The sequence below is a fragment of the Stegostoma tigrinum genome, chromosome 31 (assembly GCF_030684315.1).
Source record: "Stegostoma tigrinum isolate sSteTig4 chromosome 31, sSteTig4.hap1, whole genome shotgun sequence".
Taxonomy (NCBI): domain Eukaryota; kingdom Metazoa; phylum Chordata; class Chondrichthyes; order Orectolobiformes; family Stegostomatidae; genus Stegostoma; species Stegostoma tigrinum.
In genome coordinates, this window is record NC_081384.1 from 16,538,847 (window position 1) to 16,562,742 (window position 23,896).

Genomic DNA, 23,896 nt, shown 5'->3' on the forward strand with positions numbered 1-23,896 from the left:
CCTTTCCTCAGAAATGGGGGAGGGGGGAAGGGAGATCTGAAATAAATAGAAAGAGAAGGGGTGGGGCTGGGATGGTGATAGGTGAGTGCAGGTCGGCAGTGGTGGGGATTGGTCAGTGAGGTGGAAGGAACAGATAGGTGGGAGAGAAGAGGGACAGGTTGTGTCAGGTAAACGAGGTGGGGATGAGAGGGAGGGTTTGTCATGGGAGGAGGCTCGGGGGTGGGGCGATTTTGAAACTGTTAAAGTCCACATTGAGACCATTGGGCTGTAGGCTCCCAAGGCAGAATATGAGGTGCTGCTCTTCCAGTTTCTGGGAGCATCACTGTGACACTGGAGGAGGCCCAGGGTCGACATGTCACCCAGGGAATAGGAGAAGTGGTTGGCGACTGGAAGGTAACAAAGTGTGAAGCTGGATGAACACAGCAGGCCAAGCAGCATCTTTTGAGCACAAAAGCTGACGTTTCGGGCCTTGACCTTTCATCAGAGATGCTGCTTGGCCCGCTGTGTTCATCCAGCCTCACACTTTGTTATCTCGGATCCTCCAGCATCTGCAGTTCCCATTATCTTTGGCGACTGGAAGGTGTGTCATTTCTTGTGTACAGAGCGTAGGTGCTCTACAAAGCAGTCTATGAGCTTCTGCTTGATCTCAATGATGTAGAGGATGCCACATTGGGAGCATTGGATGCAATAGATCACATTAGTGGATGTGGTCGTCCAGGATGTCCAGTCCCTATACACTTGCATTCCCCATGCAGATAGCCTGAAGACCCTCCACTTCTTCCTGTCTCACAGGCCCGACCAGTCCCCTCCACTGAAACCCTCATCCGCTGAGCCAGACTCGTTCTCATCCTTAACAAGAAATTCCCTCTCACTTTCTACAAAGGGGGTGGCCATGGGTACCCGCATGGGCCCAAGCTGTGCATGCCTCTTCGTAGGTTGCTTGGAACAGTCCCTCTTCCGTAGCTACACTGGCCCTAAACCCCACCTCTTCCTCTGTTATATTGAAGACGGTATCGGCGCCGCCTTGTTCTCCCACGAGGAGCTCGAACAGTTCATCCACTTCACCAACACCTTTCAACCCAACCTTAAGTTCACCTGGACCATCTCTAATGCCTCTCTCTCCTTTCTGGGCCCCTCTGTTTCCATCTGTGGCAACCACCTAGAAACCAATATCCAATTCAAGCCCACCGACTCCCACAGCTACCTAGAATACACCTCCTCCCACCCACCTTCCTGCAAAAAATGATATCCCCATTCCCAATTCCTTTGCCTCCACCACATCTGATCCCAAGATGAGGCATTCCACTCCCATACATCTCAGATGTCCTCGCTTTTCAAGGAATGCAACTCCCCCCCCTCCCCCGCCTCAGTGGTTGAGAACGCCCTCGACCGTGTCTCCCGCATACTCATCCCTCATAGCCCCTTCCACAATAACAACCAAAATAGAATCCCCCTTGTCCTCACATGCCACCCCACCAACCTCCAGATCCAATGCATCATCCTCCGACACTTCTGCCATCTGCAATCTGACCCCACCAAAGACATTTTTCCCTCCATACCCTTATCTGCTTTCCGGAGGGACCACTCTCTCCGTGACTCCATTCTCTGCTCCACACTCCCCTCCAGCCCCACCACACCTGGCACTTTTCCCTGCAACCGCAGGAAGTACGACACCTGCCCCCAAGCCTCCATCCAAGAAACCAAACAAACTTTTCACATCAGGCAGACGTTCACCTGCACATCCATTAATGTGCTCTGGTATGTCTGCTGCTCCCGTTGTGGCCTCCTCTACATCGGTGAGACAAAGCGGAGGCTCAGAGGCCACTTTGTATGGCACTTACGCTCTGTTCACGACAAACGACAACACCTCCCAGTCACAAACCATTTCAACTCCCACTCCCCTTCCCCCCCCCCCCACCCCACTCCCTGGGTGACATGTCCGTCCTGGGTCTCCTCCAGTGTTACAATGACGCCCCTGGAAACTGGAGGAGCAGCACCTCATATCCTGCCTTGGGAGCCTACAGCCCAATGGTCTCAATGTGGACTTTACCAATTTCAAAATCTCCCCACCTCCCCCGGCCTCATCCCATGACAAACCCTCCCTCACCTCCCCGCCTCCTTGACCTGACACAACTCATCCGACTTCTCTCCCACCTATCCACTCCTCCCACATCATTGACTAATACCCACCACTGCCTACCTGCAGTCACCTATCACCATCCCACCTACCTTCCCCAGCCCCACGCCTCCTCTCTCTATCTATTTCAGAGCTCCCATTCCCCCCTCCGCCATTTCTAAAGAAGGATCCTGTCCCAAAACGTCAGCATTCCTGCTCCTCTGATGCTACCTGGCCTGCTGTGTTCCCCCTGCTCCACACTGTGTTATCTTTGACTCCAGCATCTGTAGCTCTTACTGTCTCTGAGTGAAGCTGGAATCTCCTAGTCCAATCGAAACATCACTCGCAAAGCTACCAGACCACATTTGTAGATTAAGGCTTTGCATTAAGTACCAGCCATGACAGAATACGAATAACTATATACTTTTATTATGCAGGCATACCCTGATTCATTTCAAAGCAGTGTTTATAGATTAATGTAAATAAAATAGCTGACGTATTAATTGCTAGCTATCTCCAGCAGAATGAAGTTGAAGTTGCCACTAATTAAAAAAAACACAATTCTCCACATGTTCCACTTCCTTGGGAAAAAACAATCCCATTAATATCGGAAATAGCTTCAAATGTTGGAACTGAATTCCTAGGAAATGTTTAAAATTATGCTTGTGCGGATGTGCAAATTAATTTTACATTGAGAGCTTGTGCTAAGGTCACCTATTGTCTTTTAATTTCCTTTATTAAATCCAAATTTCCACACAGCCTGCCTATGTATTTTTATAGGACCAAATACAGGGAGATGAAGCAAATAAAAACAGAAATAGCCCTCATACTACAGTTTACCTCACCTTCTATGTCACTCTTCCTGCTATGTCTCAAACTATAGTCCTTGGCCTTATACTTAGGTCTAACCACAGGAAGAAAACAATAGCAATGGCATAACTTTAATGAATGAATCTTATAAAAATTACAACATGTGATGGCAATAGGGAAATGAAGTCATTTATGAGAGTTTTCTCAAAGAAACAAGAAGATTTGAATTTGGGAGTAATTGGGAATAAAATCAAAACATCACAGCGATCCATACTTGTAATCATACAAATATGGAAAATAGGAACAGGAATAGGCCATTCAGCCCTTTAACCCCGCTCCTCCATTCAATATGATCATGGCTGATCATCCTATTCAGAACCCTGTTCTTACTTTTGCCCCATACCCTTTGATTCCTAATTAAATTCTGGCATGGAAGCCAGCAACATAATTTTCACTAAAATACAAAAACTGTTCTTTTACTTACTCTTTCAGTCTCTGCTCAAAAAAGGACAAAGATCAGTTTAGGAACAGCAGAATGTGCATGACACATTAACTCTTTCTGCCACACAATTACAGTAACTACCTAGAATACTAACCTGGCATAAAGGCACTGTTCCCCATTGTTGTACTGGAATGATTGCTTGTGGCGGCAGGACAAGTTTGGGTTAGAAATGGGGCTCTGCGGCTCCTTTTTAATCTTCAGTGTGGGACTATGAAAAGCCACTGTTGGAAGGAAAATATTAAACTGTGGTTATTAATTGTCTTATAGAATTGAAGAGAATAGAATTCTATTTGTTCAGCAGAACTCTGATCAATGTATCAGCATTACCTTAAATGAAATGACTTTCAGAAGCCACAAGAACCTAATGCTGCCGTTATAGATCTCAAATCAATAAAGCGAAGTTAGGTTCAGTTACCAATAAGCAATTCAGTATACTACTGCTTGTATTGAAAACTAGGATTGCAAAAAAAGTGAACTTACACAGGCACCTCTTTAAGACTGTTGCTTCCTGATCACAGTTCAGATTGAAATTCTACAACTTACATTTGAAAAATAATGCTTTAGTGCTACAGTACATTGAGTGTACATATATGAGGAAAGATAGTTGAAGTGTTAATTGATAGATGATTATAAAGAATTAAATTTTCATTATTGGTTTTTAATGACTATTTTGTCAGCTTCTTTAAGCAGATGCCATGGATTCTGGATGGATATCAATACACATTATTATGCAACACTGCTATTAAGAGCATACAATGACAAAGTATGCATGCCTTGATTATTAGCCAGACAACTGATCCTTGTACAGAATGTAAAATTTCACCTGAAGAATCAGAGTCAGCATAAGACAACAAACATGGACTAAGCATCATGGACAACCAATTAATTTGAATATCTGAATACAATGCTCAGTAAATCCAAATGGGGTGCCAGATGGCACAATGCTACAACTCCCTTCACCTCCACATAGCTCAAGGTGTTAGCTTTAACTGAGTTGGGGGTACTCTTGCCTCCAAGTTGGAAATATTATGCCATCAAGTTCCCCTCCAGAGACTTGAACTTGAGATGGAGACTGACATTTCAGGGCAGTCGTCATAGTCATAGAGTCATAGAGCTGTACAGCCTGAAAACAGACTCTTTAGTTCAACTTGTCCATGCCATTCAGATATCCTAAATTAATGTAGTCACTTTTGCCAGCATTTGGCCCATAGCCCTATAATTGCTTCATAAACATATACCCATCCAGATGTCTTTTAAATGTTGTAATTGTACCTGCCTCCACCACTTCCTTTGAAAGCTTATTCCACTCACACACCAGCCCCTGCGTGAAAAAGTTGCCCATTAAGACCCTTTTAAATCTTTCCCCTCTCACCTTAAACCTATGTCCTCTAGTTTTGGAATCCACTACCCCAGGGAAAAGACCTTGTCTATTCACCATATCCATTTCCACTCATGATTTTATAAACCTCTATAAGGTCACCCTTCAGCCTCTAACGGTCCAGGGAAAATAGCCCCAGCCTATTCAGCTGCTCCCTATAGCTCAAGCCCTCCAATACTGACAACATCTTTGAAAATCTTTTCTGAACCCTTTCAAGTTTCGCAACATTCTTCCCATAGCAGGGAGACCAGAATTGAATGCAGTATTCCAAAAACGGCCTAACCAATGTCCTGTACAGCTGCAACATGACCTCCCAACTTCTATACTCAATGCACTGACCAAGAGAGGCAATCATACCAAAAGCCTTCTTCACAATGCTTTCTGTGGCTCCACATTCAAGGAACTGTGAAGCTGCACTCGAAGGCCTCTTTGTTCAGCAACACTGCCCAGAATCTTACCATTATGTGTATAAGTCCTGTCCTGATTTGCCTTTCCAAAATTGAACACCTCACATTTATCTAAATTACACTTCATTTGCCATTCCTCAGCTCATTGGAGCATTTGATCAAGGTCCCAGTTGTATTCTGAGATAATCTTTGTCACTGTCCACTATTCTGAAGTCATCTACAAACTCAGTAACCATACCTGCTATGTTCACATCCAAACCATTTCTATAAATGATGAAAAGCAGTAGACTCAGCAGCGATCCTTGTGGCGCACCACTGGTCACAGGCCTACAGTCTAAAAAAACAACCTTCCACCACCACCCTGTGTCTTCTATCTTTAAGCTAGTTCTGTATCCAAATGGCTAGTTCTCTCTGTATTCCATGTCATCTCACCTGGCTAACCAGTCTACCATAGGAACCGTGTCGAACATCTTGCTGAAGTCCATATAGATCATGTCCACAGCATTGCCCTCAATCCTCTTTGTTACTTCTTCAAAAAACTCAATTAAGTTAGGGAGATCTGTTGAAAGTGCCTTATTCATATGTTAGTAGGAACTGCAGATGCTGGAGAATCTGAGACAACAAGGTGTAGAGCTGGATGAACACAGCAGGCCAAGCGTTTCTCCCTAATTCAGATGAGATCCTTTTTCCTGCTTCTTCAGATAGATATGAATGGTCAAGGCCAGTGCCTTGTGTCACATTCAGTTTTCAACCAATATAACTGAAACTGCTCACTTGTACATTGCTGTGTAGAAATTGGCTGTCATGATCCTTACATTACCACAGTGACTGTACTGCAAAAGGGCATCACTGACAGTCAAGGTTATCCGAAAGTCAGAAGAGATGCGACACAAACGCAAGTCATTTTCTCAAGAGTCCTGATTAGGCTGAATAAATTTTTCATTGGTAGTAATCGACCCAAAGGAAATAATTAACTGTTCACACTGATAGCTGTGACAAGTCTCACCAGAAGGTAATGATCTGATGCATGCACTGAGTCACCCTGCCAACTGAATGCCAATCAATTACTCATACCAACCTGCTGCTTCGCAGCTGCAGTGATAATTCTGGTAGCTTGTACCATGTGATACAACTAGAATTAGCCCTGTAAAGTTTCTGCTTGGCTGCAATCTTTCAAACAATGTGAACCCAAGAAAAGGTAGCTGGCCACAGTTGGTAGCTAGTCAAATGAGATAATTACGGTTTCAAAATGAATGTTGTTTGACCTCATTGTACCCATTTAATGTGACTTCAAGCTATAACATACTAATAAGGCAATTGCAATTCTACTTGAACACGTTTACGTAAATACTATCCAGTCTTGTAATACCCTAAATTGCTGCTTTTGTCTAATATTTCCTTTTGATATTACAGGTAGATTCTGTAATACTGACAGCAATAGTTTGCCTCAGTCCCATTAAAAGTTTTGATTTAGGACTTGATCTCCTGGATACATCAGTTCCCTCATGAGATCATGTCCACTCTGTCACATCTACAGTCAGCTGAAAGGAAAGCTGTTAAAGCACTCTCCCTTACGAGCCCATGAATGTTAGCCTGCAGGAACATTACAAAGACTTCTCAATACTAAATAGGTAAACCAATGATTTCAAAGTTGTGCCATTTAACTAATTTGGCAGATCTCTTCCAGTGGGTTAGAAGACTGATTTCTATCTCTGCATCTTTTAATCTTTGTCCCTTTGTTTAAGAAAGGTAGCAAGGATAATCCAGGTAATTATAGATCGGTGAGCCTAACGTCAGTAGTGGGGAAGCTGTTGGAGAAGATACTGAGGGATAGGTTCTGTTTACATTTGGAAGAAAATAGGCTTATTAGTGATAGGCAGTATGGTTTTGTGCAGGGAAAGTCATGTCTTACTAACTTGATAGAATTCTTTCAGGAAGGGACAAAGTTATAGATGACAGGAGGGCTGTAGATGTCATATACATGGACTTCAGTAAGGTGTTTGATAAGATTCCGCATGGTAGGCTGATGGAGAAAGTGAAGTTGCATAGGGTCCAGGGTGTACTAACTAGATGGATACAGAACTGGCTGGGCAACAGGAGACAGAGGGTTGTAGTGGGAGATTCTCAAAATGGAGAACTGTGACCAGTGGTGTTCCACAGGGATCCGTGTTGGGACCACTGTTGTTTGTGATATACTTAATTGATCTGGAGGAAGGGATAGATGGTCTGATTAGCAAGTTTGCAGATGACACTAAGATTGGTGGAGTAGCAGATAGTGAAGAGGACGGTCGGAAATGCAGCAGAATATAGATAGGTTGGAGAGTTGGGTGGAGAAATGGCAGATGGAGTTCAATCCAGGAAATGCAAGGTGATGCATTTTGGAAGATCCAATTCAAGAGTGAACTACATGGTAAATGGAAAAGCCTTGGGGGAAATTGATGCATGGAGAGATCTGAGTGTTCAGGTCCATTGTACCCTGAAGGTTGCTACACAGGTCGATAGGGTAGTCAGGAAGGCATACGGCATGCTTTCCTTCATTGGACGGGGTATTGAGTACAAGAGTTGGCAGGTCATGTTACAGTTGTATAGGACTTTGGTTTGACCACATTTGGAATACTGCATACAGTTCTGGTTGCCACATTACCAAAAGGATGTGGATGCTTTGTAGAGGGTGCAGAGGAGGTTCACCAGGATTTTGCCTGGTATGGAGGGTGCTAGCTATGAAGAGAGGTTGAGTAGATTAGGATTATTTACATTAGAAAGACGGAGGTTGAGGGGGACCTGATTGAGGTCTACAAAATCATGAGAGGTATAGTCAGGGTGGATAGCAAGAAGCTTTCTCCCCCAGAGCGGGGGACTCAGTTACTAGGGGTCACAATTTCAAGGTGAGAGGGGAAAAGTTTAAGGGAGATACGTATGGAAAGTTCTTTACGCAGAGGGTGGTGGGTGCCTGGAATGCGTTGCCAGCGGAGGTGGTAGTCGCAGACACGATTGTGTCTTTTAAGATATATCTGGGCAGATACATGAATGCCCAGGGACAAAAGGGATACAGATCCTTGGAAAATAGGCGACAGGTTTAGTCAGAGGATCTGGATCAGCGCAGGCTTGCAGGGCCGAAGCGCGTGCTCCTGTGCTGTAATTCTCTTTGTTCTTTGTATCTAGATGAAGTTCTTCGTCATAAACAGGTACTTTGGTACTGAGGGAATGCTGCACTGTTAGTGGTGCTGTTATATAAGGTAATAGTTCTAAAGGGTTTATGTTGGAGACTGTTCTACCCAATCTTATGTCATTTTGGCTTGGCTAGAGAATCAGGTGTCCAGCTTATGTGCCAAAGTCAGTTGCATCATTCATAGCTCCTGCTAGGTTTAGTTAAGACTCACTAACCAGTCTAACTTGTAACTATTGATATCATGCAATAAACTAAACCTTGTTGTGAAGACTACCTTGTGGTTCATTCTCTACAACTGTTAATCAAATAGGCCCATTGATCCAGGAAAGAAGGACTATTCTTGTTCAACAGGAATGGAAATAGGAGAAGAAATTTCCATAGTTGAAAGATACCAGTGATTGCTAGCTCAGAGTGGAGGAGTATTTTTTAGGAATTAATGCAAAGGCTGTAAGTTCTAACTTTTCATCGCAGGCTGAAATGGGAAGAGGACTGTGTTAAACACCAGGAACTGTGGAATTATTTTAAAAAGCTGTTATCAACACTCACTGCAAATGCTGTTTACACTGCAGTATCGTTAAGCAGTGTAGGAGTAGGGGCAGCTTACTGCCAATGAGTTGCCTCTCCAAACTGAGATTCAGCTGAAGACAGGTAACTGATTGGTCTGTAGTCTGGTGACCAGTTGTCAATGACACAGACCTTCTGCCTGTCAACAATTTTGTGATTGGCTCCCAGGTCACTGAACAGCTTAGGGTTTGAATGAGATAGTAACAAGCTTCTGGACCTTTGGAAACGGAAGTGATGCCTCTTCTCTGCAGTAAAAACAAACGCTTGTAGAGAGACAGTATGCTCTCCACTCACGAGTTTTTAACCAATAAAACTGTACCTAAACAACAGTAACTATATTATTAAGACAAGCCAGAGATATGAGATTAGGAGCTCCTGAAACTAAATGTTACTTTTTCTTGTATATCATATACATCTCAGCAATGTACAGAAGACACCAGTTCAAATATGCAACAGATTTATTTACAAGTGTGTGTTAAAATATCTCTACGATCACAGAATATCTGCATTCATGCTTATAGCTCAGTTCCAAATAGCTTCTGCGGTGCCTATATGTTTTGAATCCACAATCAGATTTAATCAATCACACAGAATAGATTGGTCACCAGACTCAAACCACTGATTAACTGAGTATTATTTTACTGAAAGACATAACCTGCCAATGTTAATGAAGATTAATGGTGGTAATAGAGCTGATCCATTGGCCTCAGGAATACAAAATAGACAGACTGTAATAGTATAGTTAAAGCTGGACAACACCTGTGAAGGTATGACCTATAGCCACTAAACCAGTTAGTTAACTGCTGTCATTGGGAAATTGTTGGAATCAACTAAGGAAGTAGTAACAGGACATTTGGAAAGTCATATGCTATCCATCAGAGACAGCATGGTTTTATGAAAGATAAATCACTGACCAATGTGCTAGAGTTCTTCAAAGATGCAACAAGCAAAGTGAATAGACAGGGATCATGTAGATGTAATATATCTGGACTTACAGAAGGTATTTGATAAGGTGTCTCGTGAAAGGCAAATACACAAAGTATAATCACACAGGGTTAGGAGTAATATGTTAGTTTGGATTCAGGATTTGCTACTGTCAGGATAACTGGGTCTTTTTCTGGTTGGCAAGCTCTAATTAATGGTGTGCTGCAGGGCTCAGCCCTCGGGTCACAACTATTTACAAATGTGTATTAATGTTTTGGATGCAGCTTAGAGTGTACTGGAGCCAAATTTACTAATGATGCTAAAATAGGTGGAAAGGTAAGTTGCAAATGAAGAATAAGAAATTTACAAATGGATATGGATTAATTAGGTGAATGAGCCAAAATTTAGCAGATGGAGTTTAATGCAGATAAGTGTGAGATTATGCATTTTGGGTCAGAAGAATAAAAAGGCTAATTATCTAAATGGAGAGAAACTTTAGAATGCTACAGTCCACCTGATCTGGGTGTCTTCTTTCACGAGTTACAGAAAATTAGTATGCAGGCACAGCAGATAAATAAAGGAGGACAAATGGAATTTTGGCATTTAATTGCTAAGGAAATGAAGAATGGAAGTGGGAAAGAGTTGTTGAAATTGTATGAAGCGTTGGTTAGACCGAGTATGGAACACTCTATACAATTTTAGTCATCTTGAAGAAGGGTGTAATTAGTTTGGAGACAGTTCAGGAAAGATTAATTTCAGAGATGAAAGGCTTGTCTAATGAAGAGAGATTTAAGCAAGTTAGTCCTATACTCATTAGAATTTAGAAGAATGGGAGGGGATCTAATTGAGGTATATAAGATGCTGAAGGGGATTGACAAAAGAAGATGTATAGTGGGTTTCTCCTTGTGGGGTAACTTAGAGTGAGATCACAATTTTAGGCTAAGGACCAACTGATTTAAAATACAAACGAGGAGAAATTGCTTCTTTCAAAGAGTCCAAACCATTTACTACCCCAGAATGCGGCGGATGCCAGGAAATGGAGCAATTTAAGGAGGGGATAAGAAATTTTTTTAAACTAGTAATGGATTAAAGGGTTACAGAAAGGAGGAAGTGGAGTTGAGGCAGAGATGGAAACAGGCATGATAGCATTAAATGCGGGAGCAGACTGAAGGATTGCTGCTCCAAGTTCTTATGTTCTTTCTGTAAGTTAATAATCTAACCACTTGTACAGTTGAAGAAAGGTTGCAAATAGCAGAGGGGAGGCAAGTCATCCAAAAGAAAGACAGGCAAACCTATGTGGAATTGTATAGTACTGATGATACTGGCTCTCATTCCAAATCTAGAAATTTTACAACACTATCTTTCTGGGTACATATTGAGGGATTCAGGCTAGCAGTGTCACAGTGAGTGAGACAATTTCATCTGGAGCAAGTGGTAGGTAGTATAAATGGTTTCAGTACTCCTAGGCTGAAGAGAGGGACTCTAATGCAACATTCTGCTACTAACTCTGGGCCAGCAGCTCCTGGTGGAAAATGTAAGCTGGTGTGGATTTTGAGAGAGAATAGCATGTGATGATTCAAAGTACTTACAGGTTACAGTTTCCCTGCCTCGGCTTATAGATGGAGATTAACTACTCTGACAAAATAAATGGTGCAAAAATTTTCAGGAGAGAAAGGGGAGAAACGCAGTGAAAACACAAACAGAGACAGACATTGTTATTATGCCATGATCCCACCCTTTTCCTTGATAATCTCCCTGTTAGTCAACTTTTAACAGCAGAAAATACTAAAAAAAAATGTCCTTGGGCCAGTTACCTGGTAAAAGCCAACTTAGTGGACACCACAGACTGGCTCACTATTTCAATCTGTTTAATATATTTATGGCTGATGGGTTTGCATCTCCCCATTATCCTGCACAACAAAAAAAAAATGATTTGCCAGCCCAAAAAAACCCATGACTCGAACTATGAGAGTTAATAAAAAGAAATTACACTTCTGTGTGGGAATGATATTGAATAGTTAGATTTATCATTTGGGTTGTTATTAGAGTGGAAAAGGCTTAAAACCAAATGATAAACAGATGGATTTACTTCCTCCCCAGGCTCTGCATTTGGGGTCACACAATAAGCCAGTCAATAAGCCTACTACCATATACCTTGGAGCACAAGGAAAGTCCTGGAGATCATTCACATCCCAACATAAAATTGCTGCTTCTGTAACATGTTTTAGCCAGACTTGGGACTTATTCTCTGTATTAATATGCAGTGAATGTGTAAACTTGGAGATACTCTGAATCGAGTGTGAGAGAGGGCTCTTCCATTGGACTTCCCCAACAAACCAGTGGACGACTGTTAATTTCCCAACTCCCCAATGACAGTGGATCCAGGGAGCAGTATTATGGATGTCACCAAACTTCTTTCTGTGAGAAGCCTACAGTTTTATTTGGGGGTGGTGATGTCAGAAAAGTGGGAAACCACTCTGACCTCCTGGCAAAAATATTAATTTGGTTTCTAAGTATGTGAAGCTTGGGTCAGTAGGTTGTATAAAACAAAATAGGCTTCCTTATCTATAGTTGTCAGAAGTTCTAGGAGCAAAGCAGCATTAATGACAATTCATAATAACCAGATGGACCCAGAATTCCAGAGGATTAGCTAGCAGCTAATATTTTAACCAACTGACACTCTGTTCTTCCATTCATCTCTAAGTGGATTTCAAGTTGTACTTTAGTTACTATAAGTATAGTCATTCATTAATGTTTTTTTAGAATTTTTAGAATTATAGAATCCCTACAGTGTGGAAACAGGCCCTTTGGCCCAACAAATCCACACTGACACTTGGAGCACCCCACCCAGACCCATTCCCCTATCACCCACCTACGCCACACATCCCAGAACACTGTGGCCACTCCACCTAACCTGCTCATCTTTGGACTGTAGGAGAAAACCAGAGTACCTGGAGGAAACCCACTCATAGAATCACAGAATTCCTATGGTGTGGAAACAGGCCCTTCGGCCCAACAGTATCCACGCCGTCCAGAGAACCCACCCAAATCCATCGCCCTATAACCCACCTAATGTACAAATCCCTGAACACTACGGGCAATTGAGTATGACCAATCCACTTGGCCTGCACATCTTTGGATTCTATGACACACAGACATGGGAAGAATGTGCAAACTCCACACAGACAGTCACCCGAGTGTGGAATTGAACCCGGTTCCCTGGCGCTGTGAGGCAGCAGTGCTAACCACTGTGCCACCATGCCACCCCAATGGTTAACTAAAAACTGGTTCAGGTAAAAAGCATCTTTTCACTTTATCCAACCAGAACACGGTAGACAATCCCTTCAGGACTTTCAGCAGATTTGATGAGTCAATTTATCTGCTCAACCAGGTGTTAAAATCCATGGTAGATTACAAAGAACAGCAAGTACTTCTTCCTCAACCAGGAGAAGCAAAACCGGGTGATCTGGTATGTCGGTCTCATGTCGTTTGTGCGTGAAAAGTAGCTATTCCGTCTGCCCATTCAAATGAGATTCAAATGTCTTGGCTGTGAGGTATTTAAAGACATATTATGGATGTGATCTAAGTGCTGAACAGAATCACGGAATAGAATTTGGGGCTGAAGCATTTATTTCAGAGTTGATACATGCAAATTGTCATACAGCATGGAAACAGACCTTTCAGTCCAACCCGTCCATGCTGATGGAATATCTGAACTGATTTAGTCCCATTTACCAGCATTTTGCCCATATCCCTCTAAGCCTATGCATGTACCCATCCAGATGCCTTTTAAATGTTGCAATCACACCAGCCACCACCACTTCCTCAGGCGGATCATTCCATTCATGCACCGCTTTCTACATGAAAAAGTTGCCCCTTAAGTCCTTTTTAAATCTTTCCTATCTCATCCTAAATATATGCCCTCTAGCTTTGGACTTGCCAACCCTGGGAAAAAGACCGTGGTTTTTCACCCTATCTAATATCGTCACGATTTTATAAACATCTAAAAAGGTCACCCCTCAGCCTCTGACACTCCAGGGAAAAAAGCCCCAGCCTGTTCAGCCTCTGCCTATACCTCAAACCCTTCATGCCCGGCAACATTCTTGTCAAGATTTTCTGAATCCTTTCCAGTTTATCAACATCCTTACCATAGAAGGGAGACCAGAATTGAAAGCAGAATTCTAGAAGTGGCCTCACCAATGTCCTATGCAGATGCAAGTTCAACCTTCTTTTTACAAGCTTATCAGTGAAAATCCCAACGTGTTTCTTCTGTCTCTTTAGAAATGAGCTACCTGCTCTTTTCCAAAAGCTCCATCAATGGTTCCCTTTCAAGTGTTTATCCAATTATCGAGGGGTGAATTTATCGAGGTTTAAAAAAAATCGAGAGGGCCACAGAAAAGGTGAATGACAGGTGTCTTTTACCTATGGTTGTGGAGTTCAAAACGAGAAGGTTTTTTTTAAGGTGACAGGAAAAGATTCAAAAAGGACATGAAGGGCAATTTTTTTCTGACATAAGAGTGGTTAGTTAGTGGAATGAATTGCAGGAGGAAGTGAGATGCAGATAGGGTTACATGTTTAGAAGACATTTGGATAAGTATGTGATTGGAAAGGTTTGGAGGAATATGGGCCGAGTGCAGGCAAGTGGGACTGGTTTAGTTTGGGAACACGGTTGAAGCAAAGGGTCTGTTTCCATGCTGTATGACGCTAATTCTCCTTTGCATGTTCTTTTTGAATCTGAATCTAACATCCTTCCAGGCCACAAGCCCCAGGCTATTGTAAATTTATGCATTAGAAATAAAAACCTCTTAGAAAGTCATTCAGGCCATTTTGGTTGCACTGGCTTCCTGAATGGTATCTGGTCACTTGCTTATTCTCCTGCATTCACCCTCCAGCCCAGAACATAGTTCTTTCAATTTCCTTTTCACTGCTTCGATTCAACCTACCTTCGCCACAGGCAGGCAATATATTCCAGGCCTTACTCACACACTGCACCATTCTAACTCAGCTGATTTTTGCCAATTATTTTAAATCTGGGATCATCAGTGGAAGCTGTTTCCTCCCTATCTACTCTATCAAACTCTTCTTACTTAAAGTATCTCCTCTCAGACTTCTCTTCAAAATATAACAATCCCAATTTATCAAATAAGAAATCAACAGAATTCAAAATTCTCAACATCAGGCAGCATCTGTGGAGATCAACAAGTTTAGTGTCTCAGGTGAAAACCCATCAGAACAAGTTCACCAGTTCTCTTGAGTGATCATCAATATGAAACATTGAACGTTCCTTTGCACTGTTGCTGCCTGGCCTGAAGGCTTCAACTTATTTTGGTTCTCATTTAAAGATTTTCAGCTTCCTCAGTACTTTACTTTTGTCATGGCGTACAGTTAATTCAATCTATCTCAAAGTTCCCCCAAACTTGGAGCCATTCCCTTGAATCTTTTGTCTTCTCAATACCTTTTATCTTCCCTAAAATGCTGAACCCAGAACTGGGTAGGGTCCCGGAGGAGTGGAGACTTGCTAATGTTGTCCCCTTGTTTAAGAAGGGCAGCAAGGATAATCCAGGGAAGTATCGACCGGTGAGCCTGACGTCAGTGGTAGGGAAGCTACTGGAGAAGATACTGAGGGATAGGATCTATTCCCATTTGGAAGAAAATGGGCTTATCAGTGATAGGCAACATGGTTTTGTGTAGGTAAGATCATGTCTTACCAACATAATAGAATTCTTTGAGGAAGTGACAAAGTTGATTGATGAGGTAAAGGCTGCAGATGTCATATACATGGTCTTCAGTAAGGCGTTTGATAAGGTTCCCCATGGCAGGCTGATAGAGAAAGTGAAGTCACATGGAGTCCAGGTTGTGCTAGCTAGATGGATAAAAAACTGGCTGGGCAACAGGAGACAGAGAGTACTAGTAGAAGGGAGTTTCTCAAATTGGAAACCTGTGACCAGTGGTGTTCCACAGGGATCTGTGCTGGGACCACTGTTGTTTGTGATGTATGTAAATGATTTGGAGGAAGGTGTAGGTGGTCTGATCAGCAAGTTTGCAGATGACACTAAGATTGGTGGAGTAGCAGATAGTGAGGGGACTGTCAGAGATTACAGCAAAATATAGATAGACTAGAGAGTTGGGCAGCTAAATGGCAGATGGAGTTCAATCCGGGCAAATGCGAGGTGATGCATTTTGGACAATCAAATTCAAGGGTGAACTGTACAGTAAATGGAAAAGTCTTAGGGAAAATTGATGAACAGAGAGATCTGGGTGTTCAGGTCCATTGATCCCTGAAGGTGACAACGCAGGTCAATATGGTGGTCAAGAAGGCATATGGCATGCTTTCCTTCATTGGGCGGGGCATTGAGTACAAGAGTTGGCAGGCCATGTTACAGTTGTATAGGACTTTGGTTTGACCACATTTGGAGTACTGTGTGCAGTTCTGGTCGCCACATTACCAAAAGGATGTGGATGCTTTGGAGACAGTGCAGAGGAGGTTCACCAGGATTTTGCCTGGTATGGAGGGTGCTAGCTATGAAGAGAGGTTGAGTAGATTAGGATTATTTTCATTAGAAAGACGGAGATTGAGGGGGGATCTGATTGAGGTCTACAAAATCATGAGGGGTGTAGACAGGGTGGATAGCAAAAAGCTTTTTCCCAGAGTGGGGGACTCAGTTACTAGGGGTCATGAGTTCAAAGTGAGAGGAGGAAAGTTTAAGGGAGATATGCGTGGAAAGTCCTTCACACAGAGGGTGGTGGGTGCCTGGAACACGTTGCCAGCCGAGGTGGTAGATGCAGAAATGTTAGTGTCTTTTAAGATATATTTGGACAGGTACATGGGTGGGCAGGGAGCAAATGGACACAGACTGTCAGAAAATAGACGACAGGTTAGACAGAGGATCTTGATTGGTGCAGGCTTGGAGGGCCGAAGGGCCTGTTCCTGTGCTGTAATTTTCTTTGTTCTTTGTTCTTTGGATGCCAACCAGTTGAGGCTGAACTTGTGTCTTGAACAAATTGAATTTAACCTCCTTGCTCTTGCATTCCATGTGTTTATTAGTAGAGCCTAGCATACTATAGGCTTTTATTAACTGCTGTCTCAATCTATCCTGCACATCTAATGACTTATACACATCTACAGCCAGGTCGATCTGCTCCTGAAACCCGTTTAAGAGTTGTACCATTTATGTTATATTGTCCCTTCATGTTCTTCCTACCAAAATCAATCATTTCCCATTTCTTTGCAGTGAGCTTCTTTTCATTTTCAATTCACGCAGAGGAAGTGGGCATCATTGGCTGGCCAGCACTTATTATCTTTCCCTAGTTGCCCTTGTGAAGGTGCTAATGATCTGCCTTTTTTAACATTGCATTTGGTCCATTTGGCACCTGTCTGTCCATTCCATCAACTAGTCAACGTACTGTTGAACTTTGAGAGATCATTCACATAGTTCACAAGGTTCACTGTCAAGTTTGAAATAGTGTCCTCTACAGAAAAGGTCCTGGTTATTAATTTGCAACAGGAAAAGCAAGGGTCCCAATACTGACCTCTGGGAAACACCACTCCACTGAAAAACACACATTAACCTCTGCTTTCTGACACTCAGCCAATTTCACAATTGTGTTGCTACTGTTCCATTTATTCCTGGAGCCATAACTTTGCAACCAAGTCTAGTGTACAGCACCAAATCAATTGGCTTTTGAAGTCCATGTACACAAATTGCCCACATCAACACTGATCTTTTCCAGAGAGTCTAGCATTTTTTTTCAAAACTGAAAATCCATGTTGGCTTTCCTTGATTACCTGCAAAATTGCCCACATTACCATTAAATTTTGTCCAAATTAATGTTTCTGGAATTTCCGGCACAACTGAAGTCAAAGTGACTTATCTGTGATTGCTAGGTTATCTGTACACCTTTTTTTTTGAGGAAGGGTGCAACATTCACTGACCTCCTGCCACCAGAAACAGCCGCTCCTAACGTATCCCAGAGTTAGTTAGCAAATACTTCATACAACTAAATTTTATTCAATCTGCACCAGAATAGAATTGATTTACATATTTCTAATTGTATGTGATTTTCAGTGGTCTTTCATCCCCTAGCAATACCCCGCCCCTTCAAAAATACTTACTTGTGCTAGTTGTTGGGTCACGGATGCCAAATATATTCTGATAACAAATATCAAGTGGTCATTAATTACATTGTGAATCTTGACTGGCAGTTGGCTGGGTACTGGATTGGGCAACGCAAAAGACGAGCCTGACCTACCCTCCACACAGGCCACCAGATTTCTAGGAAGACCAAAAACTAATACAGATTGCTTCTTCTCTAAAATTGGAGGCACAATATGCTGACACTGCTAAAGTTGAAATTAGCAGCCAAAGTAAAGACATGAATTAAACTCATCAACTTCCAGGTATTTCCAGCTCAGAGATTCAGGTGCGAATATGCTAGGACCCTGGGGGAGTAAACTGAATGCATTAAAGATATGATGAGAATGACCTAAACCACATACAAACAGAATTAGATTTACAACAAGGTTGTAATTGGATTAAATTACTTGAGTAGAAATACATAACTTAATAAATTCTACACAGGGTAACGTAGCTTCGGATAATTCAAAGGAAAGTTGAAGACATTATATTTTATATTTTAAAAATGTCACAAATGCGCTCAGATTTTAGCCCTCTCCAATGGTTAGTGAGTCAGTGCTTGGTGTAGAAATGATAGGAAGTGGAAACATAAATCTGCAGGGAGTTAATATTGTATTCTGGAGAGGTCTATGGTATCAAATAGCATGTTAGCATAGACTCGCATGTACAGCAAATAGCAACAGTAGGCCATTCAGCCACTCGATATTGCTCTCCTGTTCAATACAATCCATAGCTACTCTGATTGTGACCTCAACTAGATTTTCTTTCATTATGCTCGACTCTCTTGTAGATCAGAAATCTGTCTAATGCAACCTTGCATGCATCGAGAGGCCCACTCAGATAGAGAATTCCTAAGATTAACTGGGATCTATGAAAGAAATCCTTCATAATCTCACTCTTTAAATGAAGACTCCTTTTTTTAAAATGGTGTCCCCAGTACTAATTGACCCATGGGTTTGTGGAGAGGGGTGGGGCGAAGAAAGATTCTATCAGCAAGTACCACGGTGAGCACAGTGGCTCAGCATTTAGTACTGCTGCCTCACAATGCCAGGGACCTGTGTTCAATTCCAGCCTTGGGCAACTGTGCAAACTCCACACAGACATTCTCCCCATGTCTGTGTCAGTTTCCTTCCACAGCCCAAAGATGTGCTGGTTAGGTGGATTGGCCATGCTAAATTGCCCATAGTGTCCTGGGATATGCAGGTTAGGTGGGTTAGCTATGGGAAATGCAAAGTTACAGGGATAGGGTGAGGGGGTGGGCTTGGATGCAATGCTGTTTGAAGGATCAGGTTGGACTCAATAGGACAAATGACTTGCTTTCACAATGTAGAGAGTCTATGGAATACCTTGTCAAATTGCTTCAGAACTTTGTATGCTTCCAGACAACCAGCCAGCATTCTTTTGCACTCGAATGAGTACAAGGCCAACCTGCTCAACGTTTCCCTACAAGACAACCCTTCTACCACATGAATACAAAAAATGGGAAAATGAGAGAAAAAAGTTCTGCTGGATCAGATGAAATTATTCTAGCTTGACTCAGCACCTTCTTAGAAGAAATAAAATATCATATTTTTCAATCGATTTGTATTGCAAATTCCTTTGACAGACAGGTTAAGTGGGCCCTGGAGTGGAGCATTAAATTTTTGTACCGGTTTTATCTGAAAGGAAAACATTTACAAAAGGCATCTGGATAGGCAGGTAACCAGTCAATGAGAGCACTGACATAGATTACATTGACGTTGAAGCTTTGTGTTAAGTACAATGCCATATTAAATGGAAAATTCCTGATTAAAGAGTGATGTTTAAATTCCATATGTGGACACGCAATATGAATTGGAGGGATAATGCTTTCATCATGTTTAATGATTAGCTCCGGCCTTTCTTTCAAATGATTATCCATACCATATTTTATGAGTGGGTGCAGAAACGATACTGTAATAACTGGTTAGCAGCTTGAAAATGACATGATTTATATTTTAAAAAGTGTCTGAGAATATTGGACTTATTTTTAGCAGCTGGGTGCTGTCGAAAATAATTTGCCTCCAGCAAAGAAAGAAAGGAACCTTGTGTTGTAAACTGGTTGTCTCTCTCTCTCTGCTCAGCATCACATATCTCAACCACTCTTTAATCTGTTCCATGTTGAATCTCAAGCTCATGCTATTCTATTCTGTCACTTGCGGATGTAGAGCTAGGTTTCAACACATGCCCAACAAGATCAAACCTGGCCAGTGAACATCTTGCAGGCAATTCTTCTCAATTCTGGATGTAAGACACTACTCTAAATTGATAGTCTGTTGCTCTCATTGCTTCTTTAAAAAGTTGTATTTTCCTTGTACCCAAACCCCATACACAATGCCCCTAGTGCCTCTGCATCTTCTTATAGAGTCATAGAGACGTACAGCACGGAAACAGACTTGTCCATGCTGACCAGATATCCTAAATTAATCTAGTCCCATTTGGCAGCATTTGGCCCATATCCCTCTAAACCCTTCCTATCCATGTTCCCATCTGGATGACTTTTAAATGCGGCCATGGTACCAGCCTCCACCATTTCCTCTGCCAGCTCACTGCATACACGCACCACACTCTGAGTAAAAAGGTTGCCCTTTAGGTTCCTTTTAAATTTTTCCCCTCTGACCTTGGAACGTTTGCCCTCTAGTTTTGGCCTTCCCTATCCTGGCGAAAAGACCTTGGCTATTCACCCTATCCAGCCCGCTCATGATTTTATAAACCTCTATATGGTCACATTTCAGCCTCCAATGTTCCAGGGGAAAAAAAAATACCCCAGCCTCCTCAGTTACTTCCATAGGCTCAAACTCTCTAACCCCAGCAACATCCTTGTAAATCTTTTCTGAACTATTTCAAGTTTAACAAAATCTTTCCTATAGCAGAGAGACCAGAACTGAATGCAGTAGTCCAAAAGTGGCCTAACCAATGTCCTGTACATGACCTCCCAACTCCTATACTCAATGACTGAAAAGTAAAGGCAAGCATATCAAACAGCTTCTTCACTCTCCTGTCTACGTGATTTTTTTTGTGCCAACTTCAAATCTCAATGCTGCTGGCTCAATTACAATTCTTTTCTCCCCCATGCTGGACCTCAACTATGGAGACCTACCCTTTCTTCCTAAAATTAACACTTATTTAAAAGGCAGCAGCTTGGTTTTATTTAAGCATGCTCAATTATGCTCCCTTTTCAAACTTCTCACAATTTATTCCTACCCCCAGGTAAGGCTGAGGACACAAAGTCGCACTCATCCAGCAGTTTTTGCACAGTGACTCTGAAATCCACTCACTGCTGGAAGCAACATTAAGGGTTCTGACTGAAGACATGGTCAAAGAAGGAGGTTTCTGAAGAAGGCTAGCGGGGTTGCAAAGTGAAAGGTCCAAACAGTCTGGGAAAGACAGTCGAATGAGGAGGAGATGCAGAGAAAAAGGTCAAAAGGTAGCCAGAGTGCTGTACCACTGGGACATACGGCTGGAGGACGCCTCAAAAGTAGAAAGAAATTTTATAGCCATAGAAGAGAACTTTTAAAATATATTTGTTCATGGGATGTGGGAGTCATTGGTTTCATCATTTATTGATCATAGGACAAGCAGTAGAAGATTCATTCCACCATTCCAAGAGATCGTGGTTGGTCTAATAATTCTCAAATCTACTTCCCCTCCTTTTCTCCAGGATTCTGATTCCCTGACCAATTTAAAACAAAACAAAAATAATCGGTGTCTCACAGCCTTGAATATATTTGTTGACCCAGCCTTGACAGCCTTCACCAGCAAAATAATTTCACAAATTCACCACCCTCAGAAGAAACGTAATCTATTTTAAATGGGCAATCACTTACTCTGAAGTTGTGCCCTCTGGTCTTAGGCTCCCCCACCTTGGAAACAATCCCTCAGCATCTGCATTGCCAAGTCCGTTAAAAATTTTGTAGGCCTCATTAAAGACACCTCCTATTGTTCTAAACTCCTGTGAGTAGAGGCCCATACTACTCAAACTCTCCTCAAAACAGTTCCACCATACCTGGGATCAATGAAGAGAACCGTCTGCGGACAACCTCTTTTCTTAGGTAAGGGGACTAAAACTGTTCATCCTATTTCAGCTGCGGACTTGCATAGTTTTAGCAAGGCCGCACTATTTTTAGACAAAATACTACATTCCACAAACCTGCCTGCCCTGGTCAACCCATCGTCTCAGCCTGCTCCTGCCCCACCGAACTCATCTCCACCTATCTGGACTCCATTTTCTCCCCTTTGGTCCAGGAACTCCCCACCTACGTCCGTGACACCACCCACGCCCTCTACCTCCTCCAGGACTTCCAATTCCCTGGCCCCCAACACCTCATTTTCACCATGGACATCCAGTCCCTATACACCTGCATTCCACATGCAGATGGCCTCAAGGCCCTCTGCTTCTTCCTGTCCTGCAGGCCCGACCAGTCCCCCTCCAGCGACACCCTCATCCGCCTAGCCGAACTCGTCCTCACCCTCAACAACTTCTCTTTCGATTCCTCCCACTTCCTACAGACTAAGGGGGTGGCCATGGGCACCCGTATGGGCCCCAGCTATGCCTGCCTCTTTGTAGGTTACGTGGAACAGTCCCTCTTCCGCACCTACACAGGCCCCAAACCCCACCTCTTCCTCTGTTACATTGATGACTGTATCGGCGCCGCCTCTTGCTCCCCAGAGGAGCTCGAACAGTTCATCCACTTCACCAACACCTTCCACCCCAACCTTCAGTTCACCTGGGCCATCTCCAACACATCCCTCACCTTCCTGGATCTCTCAGTCTCCATCTCAGGCAACCAGCTTGTAACTGATGTCCATTTCAAGCCCACCGACTCCCACAGCGACCTAGAATACACCTCCTCCCACCCACCCTCCTGCAAAAATTCCATCCCCTATTCCCAATTCCTCCGCCTCCACCGCATCCGCTCCCACCGCATCCGCTCCCACGATGAGGCATTCCACTCCCGCACATCCCAGATGTCCAAGTTCTTCAAGGACCGCAACTTTCCCCCCACAGTGGTCGAGAACGCCCTTGACCGTGTCTCCCGCATTTCCCGCAACACATCCCTCACACCCCGCCCCCGCCACAATCGCCCCAAGAGGGTCCCCCTCGTTCTCACACACCACCCCACCAACCTCCGGATACAATGCATCATCCTCCGACACTTCCGCCATCTACAATCCGACCCCACCACCCAAGATATTTTTCCATCCCCACCCCTGTCTGCTTTCCGGAGAGACCACTCTCTCTGTGACTCCCTTGTTCGTTCCACACTGCCCTCCAACCCCACCACACCCGGCACCTTCCCCTGCAACCGCAGGAAATGCTACACTTGCCCCCACACCTCCTCCCTCAGCCCTATCCCAGGCCCCAAGATGACTTTCCACATTAAGCAGAGGTTCACCTGCACATCTGCCAATGTGGTATACTGTATCCACTGTACCCGGTGTGCCTTCCTCGACATTGGGGAAACCAAGCAGAGGCTTGGGGACCGCTTTGCAGAACACCTCCGCTTGGTTCGCAATAAACAACTGCACCTCCCAGTCGCAAACCATTTCCACTCCCCCTCCCATTCTTTTGATGACATGTCCATCATGGGCCTCCTGCACTGCCACAATGATGCCACCCGAAGTTTGCAGGAACAGCAACTCATATTCAGCTTGGGAACTCTGCAGCCCAATGGTATCAATGTAGACTTCACCAGCTTCAAAATCTCCCCTTCCCCCACCGCATCCCAAAACCAGCCCAGTTCGTCCCCTCCCCCCACTGCACCACACAACCAGCCCAGCTCTTCCCCTCCACCCACTGCATCCCAAAACCAGTCCAACCTGTCTCTGCCTCCCTAACCTGTTCTTCCTCTCACCCATCCCTTCCTCCCACC

At 43.3% G+C, this 23,896-nt stretch overlaps 1 protein-coding gene across 5 annotated transcripts in view; it reads right to left on the reverse strand.

Annotated features, from left to right (window-relative positions):
• etv4 (ETS variant transcription factor 4) overlaps nucleotides 1-23,896 on the reverse strand; it is a 107,233-nt gene that overhangs the window by 45,944 nt on the left and 37,393 nt on the right. For all 5 annotated transcript variants that reach the window (XM_048560847.2, XM_048560848.2, XM_048560845.2 and 2 more), the window contains one exon: nucleotides 3,523-3,649. In XM_048560847.2, coding sequence (XP_048416804.1) covers nucleotides 3,523-3,649 — 127 coding nt within the window. The remainder of the gene's footprint in view (nucleotides 1-3,522; nucleotides 3,650-23,896) is intronic.